The sequence below is a fragment of the Patella vulgata genome, chromosome 8 (assembly GCF_932274485.2).
Source record: "Patella vulgata chromosome 8, xgPatVulg1.2, whole genome shotgun sequence".
NCBI classification, from domain to species: domain Eukaryota; kingdom Metazoa; phylum Mollusca; class Gastropoda; family Patellidae; genus Patella; species Patella vulgata.
The window spans coordinates 6,067,222-6,090,222 of record NC_065886.2 but is presented as its reverse complement, the minus strand read 5'-3'; the positions used below and the strand labels follow the sequence as shown (position 1 = coordinate 6,090,222).

General features: G+C 39.8%; 2 protein-coding genes across 3 annotated transcripts in view; one reads left to right on the top strand and one right to left on the bottom strand.

Annotated features, from left to right (window-relative positions):
• The window catches only part of LOC126829678 (major facilitator superfamily domain-containing protein 8), a 49,655-nt gene that overhangs the window by 4,521 nt on the left and 22,133 nt on the right, over positions 1-23,001 (bottom strand). The window contains exons 4-9 of one of the 2 annotated variants that reach the window (XM_050559759.2): positions 22,658-22,771; positions 21,378-21,572; positions 20,564-20,666; positions 19,384-19,518; positions 7,757-7,860; positions 1,194-1,531 (exon numbers count right to left, since the gene is read on the bottom strand). In XM_050559759.2, coding sequence (XP_050415716.1) covers positions 1,194-1,531; positions 7,757-7,860; positions 19,384-19,518; positions 20,564-20,666; positions 21,378-21,572; positions 22,658-22,771 — 989 coding nt within the window. Of the gene's footprint in view, positions 1-1,193; positions 1,532-7,756; positions 7,861-19,379; positions 19,519-20,563; positions 20,667-21,377; positions 21,573-22,657; positions 22,772-23,001 lie in introns of those variants that run through there. The other variant, XM_050559761.1, reaches the window with a different exon arrangement.
• Positions 9,534-18,284, top strand: LOC126829683 (uncharacterized). Its single transcript, XM_050559768.2, has 7 exons — positions 9,534-9,563; positions 12,235-12,295; positions 13,452-13,623; positions 14,935-15,091; positions 16,156-16,367; positions 17,221-17,363; positions 18,095-18,284. The coding sequence occupies exons 1-7, from the start codon at positions 9,539-9,541 to the stop codon at positions 18,240-18,242; spliced, it is 918 nt and encodes a 305-aa protein (XP_050415725.1). The 5' UTR covers positions 9,534-9,538; the 3' UTR covers positions 18,243-18,284.

Sequence of the window (23,001 nt, the reverse complement as noted above, 5' to 3'; positions counted from 1 at the left end):
TATTTATCATATTGCGAGCGTGCTCGGTTTGTAATACCTTGACGTATATTAGAACTTCTTATGCTGGGGTGCGTAGCTCTAATACGTCGAAGCACAGCACTCTCCTTGTCAGCGCTCAATGACTAAGATTTATGTTAAGTAATATTAAATTATTTTAAGATAGATGTTCAGAAAAGGTCAATAGATAAGACAGTGCGTTCATATTAGAACGATCAGGGCTTGGAGTAAAGATTAACTTTCCCACTTTAAATAAAAACAAAATGGCTATTTTTACAAAACCGTGATGAATATCATGTAGGCTATTTCTACGGACTTTCTGTCACACCTGCACAAAGGGAAAATATTCGACTTTGGGCGATTTGTAGGCTAGTCTCGGTCTCCCAGAACCTCCTGGGACCGTTGTCAATATTTGACGAAAAGTTTCATTGGCCATGCGTAACCGGGGGTTTGTAATTTTATGTGGTTGATTATCCAGTATCTTTAGCCAAGTCAAGTAAGAGTTGCACCCCTTCCCGCAATAAATCCCATTATTCTTGCATTATTATAAACAACAACATAGATATGGCCCTTAAAGGGGGACATTTCACAATATTTTTTTTAAGAATGTTGGATATTGAAATGGCAATGCAATTAAATGGATTTTCTGAAATTGCATTCTTAAATTAATTTTATCTTGTTTTAGGACCAGTTACCTCCCTTACACTTTGTTTATGGGGATGCTCGATTCAAAGTCCAGAACGTCCCGAATTGACAGAATTGCAATCGAGTAACGCGGAATTCAGTCCTGTAACAGTTCTGTCAGTCCTGACAACTGAGGTGGCGGGAGTAGAATCGTGACGTATTTTAAGTAACACATGTATATGTTTCAGCTGCCATGATTGGTTGAGATATTTTTTATACAGTCGGCACATGCGTTGTACTCCAAAATTCCCCTTTTCACTCGATTGACACTATTTTCTGAATTGAGAGAATTTCATTCTGGAACGTTCAATCGAGTATGCCCTATTGCTCTATAGCGAGAATTGGATGGGAGAATGGTATCATTATTTTTGATGATTTCGGATTCCGAATGACACGATCGTGACATGAGAATTGATTCGTGTCTTCTGTCTTCCAACCAACCACAAACGAGTGAAATACTGGTATAGAGCTCTTTGGCCATATTAAATTAATACCAATAGATTTAGTCCTACCTGTGGCATTGGTCCAAGTATTTTTGAATACAGTGTGTAGCTCATAATCTGAGATATAGGGTAACCTACTCCTATACATGCAACACCCGCTAAATACTGCTGGAAATAAACAACAGGCGTATACGAACACCAATCGTAATATTCTGGACATCCTTCCGGTTCCACCGTCGTCGTCACGTTGGTAACCATGGGAACTTGAGTTGACGTGGAATTAACGACGGTCCAATCATAAGACAGGAATCGGGTGTCGTCTCCCGTGCTAATATTTTTTAAAATGTATTCAGGTGTGACGCTGTTCAGACCTAAAGATGTGGTAACATTAAAAGATGGATTTAGAGCTGAAAAAATAAAAAGCGATGTATGAGAAAGATTTAGAGAGGGGCGGGGTTGTTTGATACTAATATGCATTATGTAAGAGATATTTTGACTTCAAATAGTATATAAACTACTATTTAGACATTTATTAACCTCCCAAACCGGTGTAACTTTATATAGAACATTCTAGAGGGTTGGGCGATGGCGTGCTATTCCATTTTCTATAGGATGAAATTCTATAGTATTCGACAGAATTTTGGGGGTCTGTAGGAGATAATGGCCAGAAATATTCAACAGTTTTTGTAGTGCAAATCCCATCATTTTTCCTACATATTTATGCTGAAACTCTAAAGGAAAATCTAAAGTATTCTATAGCTTTTTAATAGTGTTTTCGGTAGTAAATTCTACTGTTATCGTTTTGTCTTTAATCAAGTTTTGTGAGCAGACTGCACAGTTGTCCCACTGTCTTTAGTTTCTTGTTAATACTAACTTCTATGAAGTTTTAAAATTTTAAAATTCAGCCAATGAACAAACATTCTCTCGGATTAAATTTAATCAGTCCGTTACGGATAATGAAATTGACTTTCCAGCAACAGAAATTTAACAGACCGTTAACAAACGACACGTTAGCAAGATAAGGATCCGTAAGTGTTTAACAGATGGTTAAAATAACTTAGTTTTGAGAGAGAGAGAAAGAGAGAGCGAGAGAGATGGGGTTTAACGTTCACTCGACACAAACTAGGTCATTTCGGGACTAACACGTTGTTCAATTTTATTTTAATTTAATAATTCGTTTGCGCGTAGGGGTTGTTAGCAGTGGGACCCAGAGAAAACCTACGAGGTTGAACAGGCGACCCAACTCCTTGTCACGTAGAACCGGGGAATCGACACCACAACAGTCGACTCAATAACAGACATTATGATACAATGCGCACGTGCTAACCATTCGGCCATCCAACTCACCCCAGGATGTTAAACTCCATGTCATCATAATTTACAGTTTATTCTACAAGTATTGGACTTGGAAGATAAAAGTCGAACATCGCCTTCATTAATCGATTTACATTTACCAAATAATCCATAGCTTTCAGTAATGGAAAACCCCAGCCCATTTATTCTTAAGGGTGTATGGGGTGGAACTGGTGAATTAGTTCTATTCTAGATATCGTCCAGAAGTACTTCAGTCCAGAGTCATATGCGTCGCCATTTTGATACCCTTTGGCCTGACTCCATCTCTATATTTGGCCTGTCCCAGGGGTGGACCGAGAAGTGGATGTGGATATGGTAGACATCGACAAGGCTTGATGCATAATTTCCTCAAGGTCACGAGATGTAAACAGGGCTAGCGATACCTAACCCACAATCCTCGTCAAAAATCATGTGCCCTAACCCTATTCACATCTCGTGAACTCGTGAAATATGCATTTGGCCATGTCAAATAGATCTAGATCTAAAGAGGTTACGGTACCGAACACAAGCAAGCGACGCGTAAGTTTCACACACGAGTTTACCTAACATTTCCTCGGATTTTCGTACCATCCGAACGACTAGACAGCTGGCCTTGTCAGACCCTCCGTTCTGTATTACTGACAAGGGCGAAGTACGCCGAAAAAATCTGGATGAACTTTCTCGGTCAATGCAAGGATCGAACACGCGACCTCCAGGCTAGCGAGTCAGCGTCTTACCCACCGTGACCCCCAATAGACTTTAACAACAGTTTTAACTATAATGTATTCACTAGAACTTGTACACACACTTTAAAACATTGAAAAACATCGGTGAATAGATGTGACTTCTTACACACAAAAACACGAATTCAGTGCAGCCTGATCAATTAACGCGCCAGTCATCCATCTATTGACGACTGTTTGAATTTGATTTCGAACAATTAGTGCAGTGGGGATCGATTATATAATTTAACCGATCAATACAAACATACCTACATAACATCAAACGTTTTTCTTCAGATTTCTTCAGAATGTCATTATTCAAAAATAATCCCTATAGAATTTTATCGACAGGCATAACAATGGCGCTAACGGTTCTTTTGTACTGGGTTTCTGAGAAGTAAAACATGAAGCCATGCCCTACATCCTGGCCGCGGTGGCTCAGTGAGTAGGTCCGAGTGTTGGTCGAGAAAGTTCCAAGTTCCAAAGTATTTTCCAGTGTGGTTGATGCTAGGTTCCCACTATGACGATTCGCGCAACGATTGAAATCGTGGTTTTAATCGTGGTGTTCCTATCGGGTCTTATCATATATTGAGGTCAGTCGTAGCAATTGTATTCGAACGTATCTCCACGTAGCAGATCGTGAACTCAATAAGGTCAATCGTATCGTCCCGGATCGTAAGATAGTGGGAACCTAGTGGGAACCAAGTGGTCTTTAGTAGTGGGAGGAAACCGGAGGACACTCAGGAAACCCACGATGTTGGACAGGCAACCCTACTCCTTGTCACGTACAACCGGGGATTCGAAAACACGCCAGATGACTCAATGACAGGCCTTATGATACAGCGCGCACGTGCTAACCATTCGGCCATCCAACTCCCCATTCGTTTTAGAGATTTGCTGTTGACAATATTGTAGCTTACGAGGAATGATGTTGAGAAACATTTAACCTCGCCTAGCAAACCCACATTAAAGGCACCATCTCGAATTTTTACACAGTCTCAGAAATAAAAGTCCGTGTATGTGAATTTTAACCGCCAAATTATAAAGGTATGGTGTTTTTTCCTTGTCACAAAATTCCAGCTCAAAATATTAAGTCGTTTGGGCCTGAACGTCAAACCCGCTTACCATGACACGTAACCATTTTAAGACTTCGGGTCATTATTTTCGTTGGGTGAGCCGATAATCTATTGCCGTTCCTTTACAGTGCATGATCCCCCACGTGCTGTACTTGATAATAAAAGATAAATTTCACCTACACTTTATTTTTATAAAATAAAAGTCTAGTTTTATGCAGACGAAGACTGAGGGGTATCACGTATCACATATATTGAGTTAGTTGCTCGGCCCTAAGGTAGAGGATTTTAATTAAACAGTTTTATTCTCCAAAATATGATCGGGATTGGCCCTTTAAATCTGAGATGTCCAGGAGGTACTTCTATTAATATTAGCCATTTGGCACTGTAAAATACCCATTGTTTAACAGAATTCCCCTTAATTATCTATATAATACATATCAATTTGAAATTATGTTAAAACGGGGATTGTAATTTGATGTTATGCCACTATTTCCCCTTTAACTGATAAATCTACTGTTTGATATAACAAATAGCAATTTGATATTATGTTAAAACGGGGACGTTATTTGGATTAAGTTGATTTTATGCTACTGTACCCCTTTAACTGATAAATTTACTGTTTGATATAATAAACTGGAATTTGATATTATGTTAAAATGGGGATGTTATTTGGATTAATTTGATGTTATGCTACTATACCCCTTTAACTGATAAATCTACTGTTTGATATAACAAATAGCAATTTGATATTATGTTAAAATGGGCATGTCATCTGGATTAATTTGATGTTATGCCATTATTTCCCCCTTTAACTGATATTGTTTGGTATAAAACCTATTAATGTAATAAGATGTTGTACGGGTTGAAGTGTGGTATATTCACAACTAGAAAATCAATAGAGTCAACACTTGAACTAATTGTCAGCTATTCTGGTGCAGTTTATAATTTGATACGGCTTCAATTCAAGGCCAATATACTGGTATATTTCCACAGGCGACACGCAAATGTCAAGAGTGAGATAGAGAGAGAAATGACTTTACCGTTCATTCGACAAAAACTAGGTCATTTCGGGGACTAACATAAGTTGAATTTTAATTTCAATAATGCGCTTGCTCGTAGGGTTCTTTGGCAGTAGTGGGGGGGTCGGGGGCGGGGTCGGAGAAAAGCCACGCGGTTGGACACTACTCCTTGTCACGTGCAAGCGGTGAATAGAAACCACGAGACTTAGATTAAGTCGCGTTAAACATCACCCCCCCCCCCCCCCCGCCCCGCGCAAATGTCTATCTAGTTCACAAACTTCAACAAATACCGGGAGCCGCAGTGACTCAGTCAGGTTGCGGGTACGATCCCGGTGTTGGCCGAGAAAGTTATCCGGGATTTTCCAGGATGGTTTCCCCATGTTAGTGGTGCTGGGCCCAGGGCTTGGCGAGGACAGTGTAGTTGGAATTCGATATAAGAGTAGACCAAGTGCCACTGCACCGGCAAAATTTCTTCATTAGTCCAGTCGGAACAGAACAGCAGGACGTTAAACCCCATTTCATTTTATATCTTCTCTGGGATAAAATCTTTTGTGGTCTTTTTCCTAAATCGGGACGTTGGTATACACGTAATATAACCCTTGACAGTTGTAAAATTAGGCCGTAGCGCAGTTGTCCCCCCACAGCGTACACTCTTAGCCTAGTCGGTGCAAAAAGTCGGACGATAAACCCCATTTTAAAAATCGGTTAATCTATGTAGTTAAACCTCATTTGATTTCAACGAATAACACTAAAGAGGCTGTATAACGGCACTCTTGTCAAGACGTAACAAAGTGTCCTTCTAGAAAAATCAATAACTAGAATGCCTCGATTATCGAGTATTTTCAAAATCAAATCGACTTGTACACGCTAGAATTATCAAAGTTATTCTATGCCGAAAATCTTATAGGATGTAAATAATACTATACAGAGAAATAAGAGATCAGAGGGGGAATTAAAAAAAATAATAGATGTTTTGTCTTCGTCAAATACCTCGTGGAAAGCTTTTAAACAGATAAACAAAACCAAGGGTTTAAGTCGTATATTCTGTGGGTGTTTTCTCTAGCATGACAATACAAGTTGAGGAAATCAGAGATGTACTGTTTAAAGATACATTATGGGAGATTAGATAAAGAGCTGACAGCTCGCACTATAATAGTTAAAAACTAGATAATGTAAAGGCAATTTGCTGAAAATTTCAGTCAAATTGATCCACTATGAACTGAGATTTTAGCGATTGAATTTTCGGTCTAGCCTCGATTTTCATTACTAAAGTCCGTACGATACAAAACGTAGTCTCGATTATCCACTTCAGGATTAAATTATGAATGGAAGTCGAACAGGAAATCGGAACCTAATCCAATAAATATCGCAGGCTAGCTATGCCATCGAGAGTTGATTATGGCCTGGATAAGTTAATTAAGGTCTAATTAACAATTTAGATAAGATTTCAGGCCTAAAGAAAGACCTGCAATAGGCAGATTTAGCTCTTGCATAATGTATGTTTAAAGTTTCGTTTTGTTGTTATTTGATCCGGCCTTTATTCCCACGACTGTTGTGGTGATTGACCTCTCATAGAAAGTATGTTAGGTGACGTTTGTGGTGTTAAAGGAGGTAGGTCTCTTAACTCTATATCATCCACAGTCTTCGATACTGCAAACTTATTGGTCAATATAAATCTTACCGTGAACAGGTGGGCTTCCGATATCCGATATATATATATTTAACATAAAAAGAAAATTTTAGAATTGGCACACGAATCGCGTGCCAGAATACTTTTGAGTGCCATTGGTAATGAAGCGGCTCGATGAAAGAGCAAAACATATCCCCCAGAAGCCAAAGAGTGCCATTCAATTTGGACTCATCGCGTATTTCGCCGAACGTGACTGTTTAGAAATTACAGTGAAAACCGAAATGATTGAATGTAAATCAGTTTATATACATTCGTATTACATTATTGTATGCGTTACGACCCATTTGTGTCAATTGCAAGTTGCCAAAAAATAGCGTCATAGCTCCTTTAAAGCAACCGAATTAAACGTCCTACTTTTCCGCATTGACTGGACGAATGAAGACGGGCATACAGTGAGCTACCAGGAAAATTTGCCCGGAGATCGGCCCACTCTTCTTTATAATGCAAACTGTCAGGGGTTCTTGTACGTGCACGCAAATATCCCATCTGCACGACTAGATTCTGATCCTCACCAGGCCCTCAGTCCTGTTCCACTGAGAAGGAGAAACCATGCCGGAAATCTCAGTGGAACTTCCCCGGCCAAAATCGAGATAAAACGCTCTGAACCCACCTTTTTATATTGTATTATAATGGGGTTGAAGGTTCTGTTTTTCTGTACCAGCTGGGCTAAAGAAGAAGGGAACAGTGTGCCTAGACAATGGCGCTACGGCCTACTATTATTGCGAATTCCGGATGTCAAGAGATCTTTTACGTGCACACAAATGTGTAGACGGGACCTGATTAAAATACCTACTTGCTACAGCTCTGACTGGTAGTTCATGACCCCATGGAAGAAATATAAAATATCCACAAAGACACACGATAAAACCAAATATCAGGAGAATTCTTTCACTAAACCTGAAACACAAAACAAACCGTTTTTTATTCACACAGATTTTATTATTTTAACATTCTATCATCACAGATAAAATGGCGGTTTTATCATCATAGATAAAATGGCGGTTTTATCATCACAGATAGAATGGCGGTTTTATCATCACAGATAGCATTAGGGTTTTATCATCACAGATAGTATGCCGGTTTTATGATCACAGATAGTATGCCGGTTTTATGATCACAGATAGTATGGTGGTTTTATCATCACATATAGTATGGCGGTTTTATCATCACAAATAGTATGGTGGTTTTATCACAGATAGAATGGTGGTTTTATTATCACAGATAGAATGGCGGTTTTATCATCACAGATAGTATGGTGGTTTTATCATCACAGATAGAATTGCAGTTTTATCATCACAGATAGTATGGGTTTTTTTATCATCCCTGATAGCATGGCGGTTGCATCATCACAGATAGTATGGCGGTTTTATCATCACAGATAGAATGACGGTTTTATCATCACAGATAGTATGGTGGTTTTATAATAATAATATAATAATAAATGTTAGATAGCGCTATTCCACACAAAGAATATGTTCAAAGCGCCTGTGGTTCAGTTCTGAACAATAAAAGTTCAATACCAAGGCACCACTAAACATAACGTCTAAATAAATATGTCTTTGATAAGATTTTGGATGTTTGTGAGGTGGTTAGGAAGATTGTTCCAGTATATTTAAAAGATCGCGCACCAAAAGATTTCAAGTTGTAATTGGGAATCGTTAGAAGAGATTTATCATTTGATCGAAGGTTTCTAGATGAGAGAGAGAGAGAGAGAGAGAGAGAGAGAAATGGGGTTTAACGTCCACTCGATACAACTAGGTAATTTCGGGACTAACATGGTTTAATTTTATTTCAATAATTCGCTTGCGCATAGGGGTCTTTAGCAGTGGGAGGAAACCGGAGGACCCGGAGAAAACCCACGAGGTTGGACAGGCGACCCTTGTCACGTACAACCGGGGATTCGAAACCACGCTAGTCGACTCAATGACAGACTTTATGTTACAGCGCGCGCACGCTAACCATTCAGCCATCCAAACCCCCTGTTTCTAGATGAAGAATGGTGATGGATAAGCTCATGTAGATATGAAGGTGCTGTTCCATTCATTGATTGGTATGCAATTTGAATTCAATCCGCTCATTTATCCGAAGCGACGGTTTTATGATCAAAGATAGAATGGCGATTTTATGATCACAGATAGAATGCCGGTTTTATGATCACACATAGTGTGACGGTTTTATGATCACAGATAGTATGGTGGTTTAACATATCGGGATTATTTTTGAATAAGTCGGAGATACATTTACAGCAGAAGTACACACGGAATATACTCGCGAACCAAATTCTATGATAACAAACCATCTATTTGTACGTGCCTGTAAAATTTTTATTCAAATTATATTGCAACACTAATGTTTAGTTCCATTGTTGGGAGAATCGTAATTTTATTTTTATTAAAATTATAATAAAAACAATATACAATATTTTTATCTGTGAACTTTATACCTACAATACAGAAATAATTGCCAATCGTGATACTTTTATCTAATCTGTTATCGTGTAATCTTGTTCTACCAATCTGTTATAAAACAGGTCTACTAAAACTTTCTTTAATCTAAGATTTATTTGGATTCCATCATGTGGGGTATCTTACTGCTCATTGGTAAATTATCATTATCTTTCTTTTTTCCAAAATTTGTATTTATTATATGCGGATGGCCCAATGGTTAGCGCTTGCGCGTTGTATCACACGGTCTGTCATTGAGTCAACTGGCGTGGTTTCGATTCCTCGGATGTACGTGACAAGGAGTAGGGTCCTCGTTGGTTTTCTTCGCGTCCTCCGGTTTCCGTTTCCTCCCACTGCTAAAGACCCCTACGCGCAAGCGATTTATTGAAATGAAATTGAACCATATGTTGGTAACTAGTTGACGTTACCCCCCCTCTCTCTCTCTCCCTCCTTCTCTCTCTCTCTCTCTCATCTCAAGAATGTTTTTATGTATCTACTCATTGTTTTTTTTTCATTACTGCTGTGAATTAAAGAGAGAGAGAGAAATGGGGTTTAACGTCCACTCGACACAAACTAGGTCATTTCGGGACTAACATATGGTTTAATTTTATTTACATAATTCGCTTGCGCGTAGGGGTCTTTAGCAGTGGGAGGAAACCGGAGGACCCGGAGAAAACCCACGAGGTTGGACAGGCGACCCTACTCCTTGCCATGTACAACCGGGGATTCGAAACCACGCCAGTCGACTCAATGACAGACTTTATGATACAGCGCGCGCACGCTAACCATTCAGCCATCCAACCCCCCTTGCTGTGAATTAAAGCCGCCAGTGTATAATATCATGTGTAATATAGGTTAGATCTATTTGATGAGGTCACGTGTTCGATCCCTGCATTGGCCGAGAAAGTTCATTGGGATTTTCCGACATGGTTTCCATTTGTCAGTAGTGTAGGATGGGGGGGGGGGGGGCTGACAAGGACAGCTGTCTAGTCGTTCGGATGAGACGAAAAACCGAGGTCTTGTGTTTACATTGACGTGCACGTAAAGATCCTTTGCCAGTTCGAATTCGACATAAGAGTAGGACATAGTGTCGTTGACCTGGCAAAATTTTCCGCATAGCACACTGTATAGCGTATGGCCTTCTTCAATAGCCCAAGGAAGATCATCAGCGTCACCAACACCAAAAAACAGTGAAATCGCTTTTGTATATAAATCTAATGTATTGTATGTATTTTTAATAAAACTAGGAAATATCACGAACTAATTTTTTATCATCCTAGGTCAGTGTTTATGTGGAGACTTAACCTCTCCCTCAAATTCTTAAACCTAACCCTGCACCTAGCCCTAATGCTTACCCCAACCCTAACATACAATCTCGCCAATAATGACGTGCCCTAACATTATTTACATCTCAGCGACCTTGACGAAAATTGAGTTGGCCATAAAACAAATAGATTTAGCCGTGTTATGTATTCAACGTTTGATTTATAATAAACAACAACTTCATTAAGATTTATTGTCCACCATTTCCAATAAAAGAATTGCAAGTTGCTATCTTGGCAGTCGACCATGCGAGTTCTGAGAACAACGCAGGTGACCGACTCACAAGTTTTCGTATGCGTAAAATCAGACACCATTTTTGAGATTTTGTGGTTAATGAGAAAAAAGTCTGTCACCGTTCACAACCTTATGCGTGACTAACATTCGACATCTTAAGCTAAGAACGGAACTAAAATTAGTAAGCGGACCAATCTGATTAAAACACAGATCCTATTTCGTTTCGTTTTTTTATAGTTCAACATTTAGTTTTACTTGTCTTTACTACACTGGGATCTGGTTGAAGTGAGGGATTAGCCAATGAAACAGTCTGTTGCGGCGATTTCTTGGCGTGCGATTCACGGAACTGTGGGTAAACCACTCGAGGCGTCAACGCTGATTGATTACTCAATGTCTGACGTCATAGGGTCAAACGCCGCTCGTACGACCCTCAGACACGACCTTCCAGTACAACCGGTCAGATCTTCATGTAGTGTAGGACATCGAAAGTATAAAAAAAACGAAACGAAATATAGATCTGTATTTGAATCAGATTGTCAACGGACTGCAGGCCTAATCTCTCGAACGATGTTGTCCCATCTCTATTCTAAATAATCCATTAACTGTCTTGTTTTATTGAGGACCGCTCCCCATACCTCCTCACACCTAAACCCCAGGAACCCAAACCCTTTGCACCCAAACTCCAGGAACCCCAACCCGAGACCTCCTCGCACTCCAACCCCTCGCACCCAACCCCCTATCCACCCAACCCCAGACCTCCTCGCACCCCAACCCCACGTAGCCCCCCCTTGGACGACAGGGTCGTCTTAACGGTATAATTATGGACCCCTCGTGCCAGGCAGTGCATTGGGGCCTCTACCTATACAACCACTCTCATGAATCAAAATGTAAATGGTCGATAAAATATTTTTAAAAACTACAAACATTAATCACGTTTTTCTTCGGGTCCTCCGGTTTCCTCCCATTGCAAAAAACACCCTACGCGCAAGCGAATTATTGAAATAAAATTAAACCATATGTAAGTCCCGAAATGACCGAGTCTGTGTCGAGTGGACGTTAAACTCACTCTCTCTCTCTCTCTCTCTCTCTCTCTCTCTCTCATTAATCACCTTTCTGCACGTGATTGAAAAACACGAAATCATATTGTTGTCGTGTATAGGACACCAAAACAAACAGATTAGTTGACTCTTCTAGCCTTGACCAACATATATATGTACATTTCTTAGATCAATATTATTGATGTTAAAATAGTTTTAATATCTTTTAGCAGGATTCTTGCATCAAGCTCTGTCTGTATCTCAAGATGTTGTTTATACAACGGGAAAACTAAGGTATCTATCGGATTAAAGTACAGATCTATATTTCGTTTCGTTTACTTTAGATGGCCTACACTACATGAAGGTCGCTTTAGAAGTCATACGAGCGGCTTTTGACATATGACGTCATACATTTGAGTAACCAGTCAGCGTTGATGTTTCCTGTGGGTTACCCACAGTTCTGTGCACCTCACGCCAAAAACTCACAGTAACAGACCGTTTCATTAGCTAATCCCTCACATCAACCAGAACGCAGGTTATATAACAACTCTTCCAGATCCTAGTGTAGTAAAGACAGGTAAAACGAAATTTCGAACTATGAAAAACGAAACGAAATAGCATCTGTGTTGTAATCAGATTGAAGGTATATCTGTATCCAACTCAACCTGTGAAATGAAATTAAATGAAATGGGGTTTAGCGTCCGCCTTTTCTGCAGCAATCAACACAAACTGTGGTTGATTTCGGAAAGGTAGAGAAATACGTTTTAGCACCCACTCAAACGAGGCCAGTTTTATTTCAACAATTAACCTATTAGAAGTGGGCTAAACCCCGTGTAGTCGGACAGAACCTACGCCGTTAGACAGGCGACCCTTCTCCTCAAGTTTATTACGTAGCGGTAGACCAGACGCCAAATTTGAAAATTGTGTGACTTATTTTAGGTAATTTTCTAATCTGCTAATGACTACATCTAAACACCCATATTTCAACTTGCTAACGCTGTCTTTCAGTGCATGTTATTGTACGACTATCCACACCAAAACCACCACCTGACCCAAAACCAATAGAGTTATCCACCCTCCATACAGTTTCAGGGGATCTCTCCCTGGAACCTCTTACAGCAGAAGCGGTAGACCAAACGCCAAATTTGGAAATTTTGTGATTTAATTTAGGTCATTTTCTACGGATACATGGAATCTCTTCCAGGAACTTCTGTCTTTTTTTGCGAGTTCTATGCCGATGAAGTGGAGGAACATTAATTTACAAATCGTGATAGAAGCCATATTACTTTTTAATGTCTTGGTGTGGAGTGAAGGTAGCTTTTCACAGATAATTAAACAATGTTTATCGGTGAACTCGACTTCTTTTAAATGGTGAAATCTCAGTTAATCGATTTTATATTATTCCTAAATATATTCCGATTTTATTTTTTTTGTTATTTTAATATGTAAGTCCACAGGATTATGAATTTCTGAGAGGACTTCCGACACCTAGAGCATCCTCGAGTGGTTACAAGTATAAATACGTCAGCAGCGATGGTGCCATTCACACATCCAAACCAAGTTCCCGACACTCAGTACAGGTAGCTGCAACCCTGAGAACATCAGAGAAGGGGCATTATGAGGTATTTATATACACTGTCAATTATTTCTAACACGTTTACGTCGTAAGCCACGATAACCAGGGATAGATGGAGTCCAAAGGCCCCTTAGCCTGGCCCCGTTAACGGCCATGACTCTATGCGGCGCAACGTTTTTTTAAATACTGACTGTGAATGTTGCTTATGCACACATTATGGGTGTGGCAATCTTACTAATTCATCAAAAACGACATAAATTTAAGACTAAAAAGACCTCAGACCAACTATAAAGGGCCTCCAAACTAAAAAAAAAAAATGACCCTAACTGTATGAGCACATTAATGTCTTTAGGGAATACTGGATTAGATCTACTTGATAAGGTCAACTTAAAGTTTGATCAAAGATCACGAGATGTAAATAAGACTAGCGCTTACCCTAAACCAATTCAATACAATTTTGATCTAAAAATCAAAAACGTTTGTCATTTTTAAATCGGTGGCATAAGTCGACCAGTTTAGAGATAGTAGGGAAAGAGGGAGAGAAATGGGGTTTAATGTCCACTTCACACAAACTAGGTCATTTCGGGACTAACATATGGTTCAATTTTATTTCAATAATTGGCTTGCGCGTAGGGGTCTTTAGTAGTGCGAGGAAATCGGAGGACCTAGAGAAAACCCACGAGGTTGGACAGGCGACCCTACTCCTTGTCACGTTAAGATATAGTATAGTAGAATCCATGGTTGTTCATTGAATAAGCCTTCAGATTGCTAACCAGGCCCCTACTTCACAAAGCATCCTCAGACTTCAGTTAAGAATTTACTCAAAATTGTTTACCTTATTTTAACTAAAATATAGCCCTTTATAAAACTCTTGTTGTTTTAATGTATCAAATATATCAATAAGAAACTATGGGCAATTTTTCTGTGTCTCTGGATCAAAGATCTTTTTCATAAATAGGGATTGAAAGTTGAGTAAATTCTTAAATAAAGTCAGAGAATACTCTGTGAACTTCCGGCCAGATGACTGGGTTGATTCCCGGTGTTGACCAATCCTCGGGATTGACTAGCCTGGCCTTCCAGAACAGGATCTTAGTTTTTATCCATATTAAAGATACATTCCCGCGTACAAACTTTGTGATTTAATGATATATTTGGACTAAAAACATATTCAAAGTAACCAATCTATCAAAAATTTGCTTCAATTCTCTCTCAAAACTTTGTATTTACCAAGGATGCCTATAGCTATAGCTATAAGAATTAGATATTACTCAAACGATGCGACGACGACCAGCGACAACGACCAGCGACAACGACCAGCTACTTTCTTTGTTATTTATTACGTTTCAACTTTTTTTAGGCAGCTTTGATTTGTAGCTATATGGTACGTCACATGCCAAGTACTGTTTTTGAGCGATTAGCCACTCGTTCAAAAGGTATCGGAATCTTTGCCCATGGAGAAGGTTTATCGGCTTATCCTGAGATGGCCAACACTAAAGACAGTGCCGCTTGTAGAGGTTAGAATTTGGTTTGTCTTGGACCCGCGGTGGCATAACGAGTAAGACGCCAGCTCGCTAGCCGTAAGCTCTGGAATTCACTCCCTAGGAATTTTCCAACATTGTATCTCCTTGTCAGTGGTGCAGAGCGGTGGGCCTGACAAGGGCAGCTGTCTAGTCTTTCAGATGGGACAAAAAAAATGAAGTCCCATATACACATCAGCGTGCACGTAACAGAACACCTGACAGTTGGAATTTGATATAAGAGCAGCCCGTAGCGCCACTGTCTGAGCAAGATGTCCCTCATAGCACAATGCATGGTGTATGTCGATCTTCATTGCAGAACAGTCAAGACACGATTGTCATTGCTACCGTTGTTACGATAGTAAAAAAAGTCTCGATTATCCATTTTTTAAATTAAATCATTGGTCGCCAATCGGGTTTACATCCGTTGACAATCTCGAGCACCCGATGCCATCGATGGTTGATTATGATCTAGAAAAGTTAATTAATGTCTAATTAATAATTTATATAACATGTCAAGCCTAAAGAAAGACCTGTAATGACAGATTTAGCTCTTGCATAATGTATGGTTAAGAGGTATAATCATCCATGTCCTTTATTAAGTTCATCCAGATTTTCCGGCGTGGTTCTCCCTTGTCAGTGATGCAGGATGGAGGGGCTGACATAGAAAGCTGTCTAGTCGTTCGGATGGGACGAAAAACCGAGGTCCCGTGTACACATTGGCGTGCACGTAAAAGATCCCTTGGCAGTTGGAATTCGATATGAGAGTAGGCCGTAGTGCCGCTGTCCGGGCAAAATTTCCCACTGTATGGCGTATGCCCGTCTTCATTAGCCCAGGTTAGGAGCAGAACAGTAGGCCGTTAAACTCCATTTCATTTCAATTCATTTCATGTCCTTTATTAGCACCTACCCTGCATATAATTAGGCATGCTTTACCCACAGTTATCAGCTGCCTTTACCTTAAGTCTCCTTTTTTCTATGCCCCATGAGTGAAATTTCAAACGAAAATACACTAGCTTATATAATTCATCATAAATATGTGTTGTTTTATTTTTTCATAGGACGATGCGACGGATCGTGTAAGGTAACCTGTACGTTTGATGGTCGTAAATGGGATACGGTAGCCGGTTCCGGTGGCTCTAGAGCTCTGGTTCTAGAAGACAATGTTCTATGTTTAAGTAGCGATCCCTATCGACATAAATACAATGTTCTTATACACGAGTTCGGCCATAATATCAAATTCTACGGTGCCGAGTCAGCTTATAGATCGAAGGTACGTCTTTATGTCTTGTACCGGGAACTGATCCCTAACTTATCTTCTTGTACTTGTTGTTCTTGTTGCAACGGGAAATTGTCTGTCTAATGAAGACGGTCTAATGAAGACGGGCATACGCCATACAGTGTGCTGTGAGGGAAACTGTTCCCGGACAGCGGCACTATGGCCTACTCTTACACCCATTCCATTATTTTACGCACGCCCATACGTACACGGAGCCTCAGGTTTTCGTCCCACGCGAACGACTTAATAATTCAATTTGGAAATGGATAATCGAGACTTTGTTTATTATATTATCAACGGTAGCAATGACAATCAAAATAAAATGAAATGGGGTTTAACGTCCTACTGTTCTGCTCCTGTACTGGGCTAATGAAGACGGGCATACGCCATACAGTGTACTATGAGGGAAATTTGGCCCGGGCAGCGGCACTATCGCCTACTCTCATATCGAATTCCAACTGCCAAGGGATCTTTTACGTGCATTCCAAAGGGATGTATACACGGGACCTCGGTTTTTCGTCTCATCCGAAGGACTAGACAGCTGTCCTTGTCAGGCCCTCTGTTCTGCACCACTGACAAGGGGAAACCACGTCGGAAAATCAAGATGAACTTTCTCGGCCAATGCAGGGATCGAACACCCGACCTCCAGGCTAGCGAGCCAGCGTGTTAACCACCTAACCACCGTGGCTCCCCAATGACAATCAAGTGAAGTAATTTGAATGAAATTTTCAACATATTCCCTTTTCATTTTCTAATTTGTGATTATTAAAACGAGAACGGTCAGCTCATCATCTATATCTCACATAATGTGCCTTTAATGGACTGTTATTAATTTGATTAATTTCAGCTGACTGCGGCTTTTGCCAATGCAAAAAATCATCACATATACGGACCGTCATATGCTCTATCCAATGAAGACGAATATTTTGCTGAAGGAACTTCCGGTTGGTTCAACGTCAATCATCAGAATTATGATGGCGGGCTCACAGAGTAAGACATGAAATGAAATGGCGTTTAACGTCCTACTGATCTGCTCCGACTGGGCTAATGAAGACCAGCATAGACCATACAGTGTGCTATGAGGGAAATTTTGCCCGGACAGCGGCGCTACGGCCTACTCTTATATCGAATTTTAATTGCCATGGGATCTTTTCCGTGCACTTTAATGTGTAGGCTTACAGGACCTAGGTTTTTCGTCACATGCGAACGACTGCACGTTGTACCTTGCCAGGTCCTCGGTCCTGCATCAATTACAAGGGGGGGGGGGGACACGGCGAAAACTCCCAATGAACTGCAGGGATCGAACATGGGACTTACAGGTTAGCGAACCAACGTCTTACTCACTGAGCCACATGGTAAGAACACTGTAAGTATTCAGAACACCCCGGTTCATATTTAACAGGAATATAGCTCTATGGAAAATATTTTTGTTTTTACCATACAGATTTATGCATAGTAAGCTAATCGTTATGATGTTATGGGGAGGGGGGTAGATGGGGGGCGGGGCTAGCGGTTTAACGCTTGCGAGTCTGATGTGGTTTCAATTTTCCGCTCGTACCTGGCACGGAGTAGGGTCCACTGTCCAATCTCGTGGGTTTTCGCCGGGTCCTCCGGTTTCCTCCCACTGCTAAGGACCAATACGCGCAAGCGAATTATTGAAATAAAATTGAACCATATAACAGTATTAAAAGAACACGTGATATTTTTGTTTATTCTTTCAGATGTAATCATCGATATTGTAAAGATGAAATCGAGTCGAGGTTAAACATCAAACAACACACACCTGATCTGTTTGAGATATTGAATCATATTTATAATAATGGTAACATGAACCTGCGCAGTGGACTCAAGATCTGCCAGTCATTTTAACCACCGGAAACTGACTTAGACAAGATGACCCAGTCTGGTCATACACTGATATATAGTGTGTTTTTGTTTTCTGAATAAAAATATTAAAACAAAAATCCACAGTAAGTTTTAAACGTCCCACGCTGAAATCAACACGAGGCTTCCTGATCACGGAAATCACGCGCTCGTTATTTTATTATCCTTCCGCATGTCGAATGTATTCCGCTAAAATTGATATGAAGTAGGGTTTACGCTGGTAAGTTGATACCGTTGATTTATGAACCTTGTCATTAAATCAAATAAGTGATCAATTTTCAAAACTTATGTTTAGTATGTATAGAAAGTGTTTAGAAATTATACAGTTGTCATTAATTAGCAGGTGTGTAATTAGCTGTAAAAAGATGGCACTACTGGTGTAAAAAGTAAGCGTGACTATTTATAACACCCATACTATTTAGAGAGAGAGAGAGAGAGAGAGAGAGAGAGATGGGGTTTAACGTCCAATCGACACAAACTAGGTCATTTCGGGACTAACATATGGTGTAATTTTATTTCAATAATTCGCTTGCGCGTAGGGGTCTTTAGCAGTTGGAGGAAACCGGAGGACCTGGAGAAAACCCACGAGGTTGGACAGGTGACCCTACTCCTTGTCACGTACAACCAGGGATTCGAAACCACACCAGTCGACTCAATGACAGACTTTATGATACAGCGCGCGGACGCTAAACATTCAGCCCCCCCCCCCATACTATTGAATACACAAACCTAGACGAAAGTGGCATAACACCTATTAATGACTTCTGTCTGATTATTAACAATTTTAACTAACTAATACACATTATGTATATATTCATTTATAAAAAGTATTGCTTAGTCAACGATGTCAACAGTGTTAACGTCGGACTACTCTGCGCCTATTAGGCTAATGCAGAGATGGACACGCCGCGCAGTATGTCATGGGGTGGTGGTGGGGGGAGTTTTCCCGGAAGTCGGCGTTAAATTCTAACTGCGAAGGGTTGTTTACGGGTACGTCAACGACACGACACGTTTACCACCAGGAGCTCCTTCCTGCAGCATCCAGACGTGAAGAAATCCCCGGGCTTATTTTTAATATGGTTACCATAGTTTCAATGATGTACAGATCTGGGTAAATTGTACTCACCTTTTAGCGATTCTTTTGAGTAAGAGAGAAACTACAATGGCTTCACATCCGGCTCCTACTAATATTATACCCTGATATAACGTAGCTTTCTTTTTACTCCAACCATACATATCCATAGTTAATGGTGAACCTATTCTATATACAAAACGTATGTTATGTGTTAATGATGAACCTATTCTATATACACAAGGTATGTTATGTGTTAATGGTGAACCTATTCTATATACAAAACGTATGTTATGTGTTAATGGTGAACCTATTCTATATACAAAACGTATGTTATGTGTTAATGGTGAACCTATTCTATATACACAAGGTATGTGTTAATGGTGAACCTATTCTATATACAAAAGGTATGTTATGTGTTAATGGTGAACCTATTCTGTATACAAAAGGTATGTTATGTGTTAATGATGAACCATTAATCATTCCTATATAACCTCGGAGGTAATGGGGGGGGGGAATTTTCTTGCACGTTGCACGATAAAACGTCGGTGACCAGATACCTGCAACATGAAATCGATTAGTGTTTTGCTCGACAAAAATTCCGAAGGATTTAAAACTGTCCTTGCCAGACCCTCTGTCCAGCAACACTGACAAGTGGGGAACTAAGGATGGAGGAAATTCCTCGGCCAACACTAGGGTCCTGCACCATGAACAAGGAACCTTCTCGACCAGCACCGTGAGCAACCCGAAACCTCCTAGTTAGCGAGCCAGTGTCTTACCCTCTGATCAACCGCGGCTAACAGACCTTTAAACATACATTATGCAAGAGCTAAATCTGCCTACTGCAGGACTTTTGTAAGGCCTGAAATGTTATCTAAATTATTAATTAGACATTAATTAACTGATTCAGGTCATAATCAACTCTCGATGGCATCGGATGTCTCCGATATTAAATAGATTAGAACGGTTCATCCATATTTTGATTTAATTTAAATATGGAGGAGTGAGACTTAGCTTTGAACAACCAGTACGGTGGTTACAATTAATGCACACATCTTGTCAAACCTCCAAGGGCTAATATCTTCGCGCGCAATAGAGTAATTTGAATAAAATTTTCAAATTATTAATTTTGTATCATCTATTTTTGAATTATTATAGCAAGAATGGCCAACTCTTTATAAAACTCTTAACTAATGTATCTTTAAGTGACAGGGATAACAGATTGTCAACTTACGTTTCAAATATAGTAAAGATGAAGAGGACAACAAAGAAGATCATGATTGAACAAATAACAGCAAAATAATCCGGTTTGTTTTCCGTGTTTATATTCATAGATTCTGAAATAAAATAAAATAACACAATCACATTTCACAATACAGCCAACTCTTATTTTGGATTCAAACTATCAGGGGAAGAGTGAGAGAAATGGGGTTTAATTTCATCTCGACACAAACTAGGTTATTTCGGGACTAACATGTTTCAATTTTTTTTCAATAATTCGCTTGGGCGTAGGGGTCTTTAACGTATTGTCAACGGGGTAAACGGAACATCGGTTATTCAACCCCTCCGAACGAATACACTTTTCGTTCCCCAACCCTTTCATAGCGATTAATGTCACAAATAGATAATTACAAGTTTCCCACTTAAAACAGCGCTTTAATTACGTTTTAAGTGGAAGTGTTTACTTACAAGCACAGAATAAATAAACCTAAGTTTTAACGTCCTACTTTTCTGCACCAAGCCGCTCGGGCATTAGGCATGTAGTGTCCTATGAGAGGAACTGTCAAAGGTTATTAAACGTGCACGGCAACACGTACGACTAGTTCAAGTAGGAACGACTACAGAGGAAAATTCCTAGTAACGTGCACGACAAGGCGTACCCGGGGACGTGGTGTATCGTCGCACCCCAACGCCAGTTTGAAGTAAGAAAGACTGCTGTTTTAAATTGGCGAACGGGTCTACTAGGACTAGACGTCAGTGATAAAGCAAGAACAATTGATAGTTTAAACTCGTAGTTACGGTAAATACGACATAGTAACAGTACTCACCACTATCACCCCCTTGTATACTCAATGTTGTAAGTTCTGTAACTCTAGTTTCTTTAAATAACGTCACCAGTAATAATATATTAATAAAACCAGCTACAGCACTGAGAAAGGCAGGTGCTGTATACAGATCGAGATGAAACTCCAACTCAGATACTGGTCCAGGATATCCCAGTGGTACTAGGGCAGCTTGAAACGCTGTAAACAGATCATATAATTTGGAAACAACTTCTAAAATATTTATTTAAACATACACTATGCAAGAGCTAAATCTGTCTATTGCAGGTCTTTCTTTAGGCTTGAAATGTTATCAAAATTATTAATTAGACATTAATTAACCTATCCAGACCATAATCAACTCTAGATGGCATCGCTAGCCTGCGATTATTAGTGGATTATAAGCCGATTTACTGCATAACTTTCCTTCACGATTTGACGATTAAATGGATAATCGAGACTATACTGTTTATTGTACTGACTTTAGTAATGATGATCGAGGCTAGGCGGAAATTTCAATCGCTTAGTTCTCGGTTCATAGTGGATTAATTTGAATGAAATTTTCAGCAAGTTGCCTTTACATTATCTAGTTTTTAACTATTATAGTGAGAACTACCAACTTGTTATCGAATCTCCCATAATGTATCTTTAACATAAGTGATAAATGTAGAGAACGTGGTCTGTATTTAAAACCGGGCATCTATTTATATTTTCCTAAAAATCCAATGTTATACACAGATACTTGAAGTGGTTCTCCAAGTCTCAAGGAATCACTTGAAGCTCCCAGCCCAAGTTTCAGAAAACAAACCAACGTCACACAGAAATATTACGCTGTTTCTAAGTCTTAAGAAACATATTTATTGGTTTTTGGCTTTTCTCCCAATTCTATCCAGACTGTCGCTCTTGGTGCTGTAAATTTCTTGACGTTTTAACTCGTTACGTCAACTGGCAGATTGTCACTATTCCGGAAACGTCAACCTTGTGAATGATTGATTTGTTTTGTTTTCATTTTGAGTGGAGTCTGTATCACTACAAGCCCGGGACTGTACAGCTCGTCGGATGCTTACGGCTGCATTTATTGTTTATTATTTGCAATGTCTGTGTAGTTTGTCTTGTTTGCGTGTTTGTCTTGTCCGCGTGTTTGTCTTGTCCGCATGTTCGACTTGTCCGGAGGTTTGTCTTGTCCGCGTGTTTGTCTTGTCGATTTTGTTTGTGTGTAGTGCGGTCCTCCTGCACTTACTATATAAGTATGTAATCTAATGTAAGGGAAGGTGTTCTATATTTACCTGGTCCTAGAATAAATCCCACAGATTGGAATATACTGACATTAGCCATGACACCTGTCCTTTCTTCATTAGTTGTAGCACCTGCTACATACGATCGTACTACAGCTACGTTACCTGAAATACAAGATATTACCTTACTACGACTACGTTACCTGGAATACAAGATATTACCTTACTACGGCTACGTTACCTGAAATACATGGAAACATTCCCTATAACGACGTCATTCGGCTATATTTTGGCTGTCACTGTCCAATGCCTGGAATGAAATCTCGAAAGACTGTATTTTGGTTCACCTGATCGAAGGTCTGGTTCAAAAATCTTTTTTTTAAAAGTTGGCCAGT

What these genes read in the sequence shown, in the direction of transcription:
- LOC126829683 (XM_050559768.2), top strand. Translation starts at nt 9,539, where the DNA reads ATGTGGGGTATCTTACTGCTCATTG. An exon ending in TATACAACGGGAAAACTAAG is followed by an intron (nt 12,296 to 13,451) that starts GTATCTATCGGA and finishes TTAATATGTAAG; the next exon opens with TCCACAGGATTATGAATTTC. An exon ending in AGTCAGCTTATAGATCGAAG is followed by an intron (nt 16,368 to 17,220) that starts GTACGTCTTTAT and finishes GATTAATTTCAG; the next exon opens with CTGACTGCGGCTTTTGCCAA.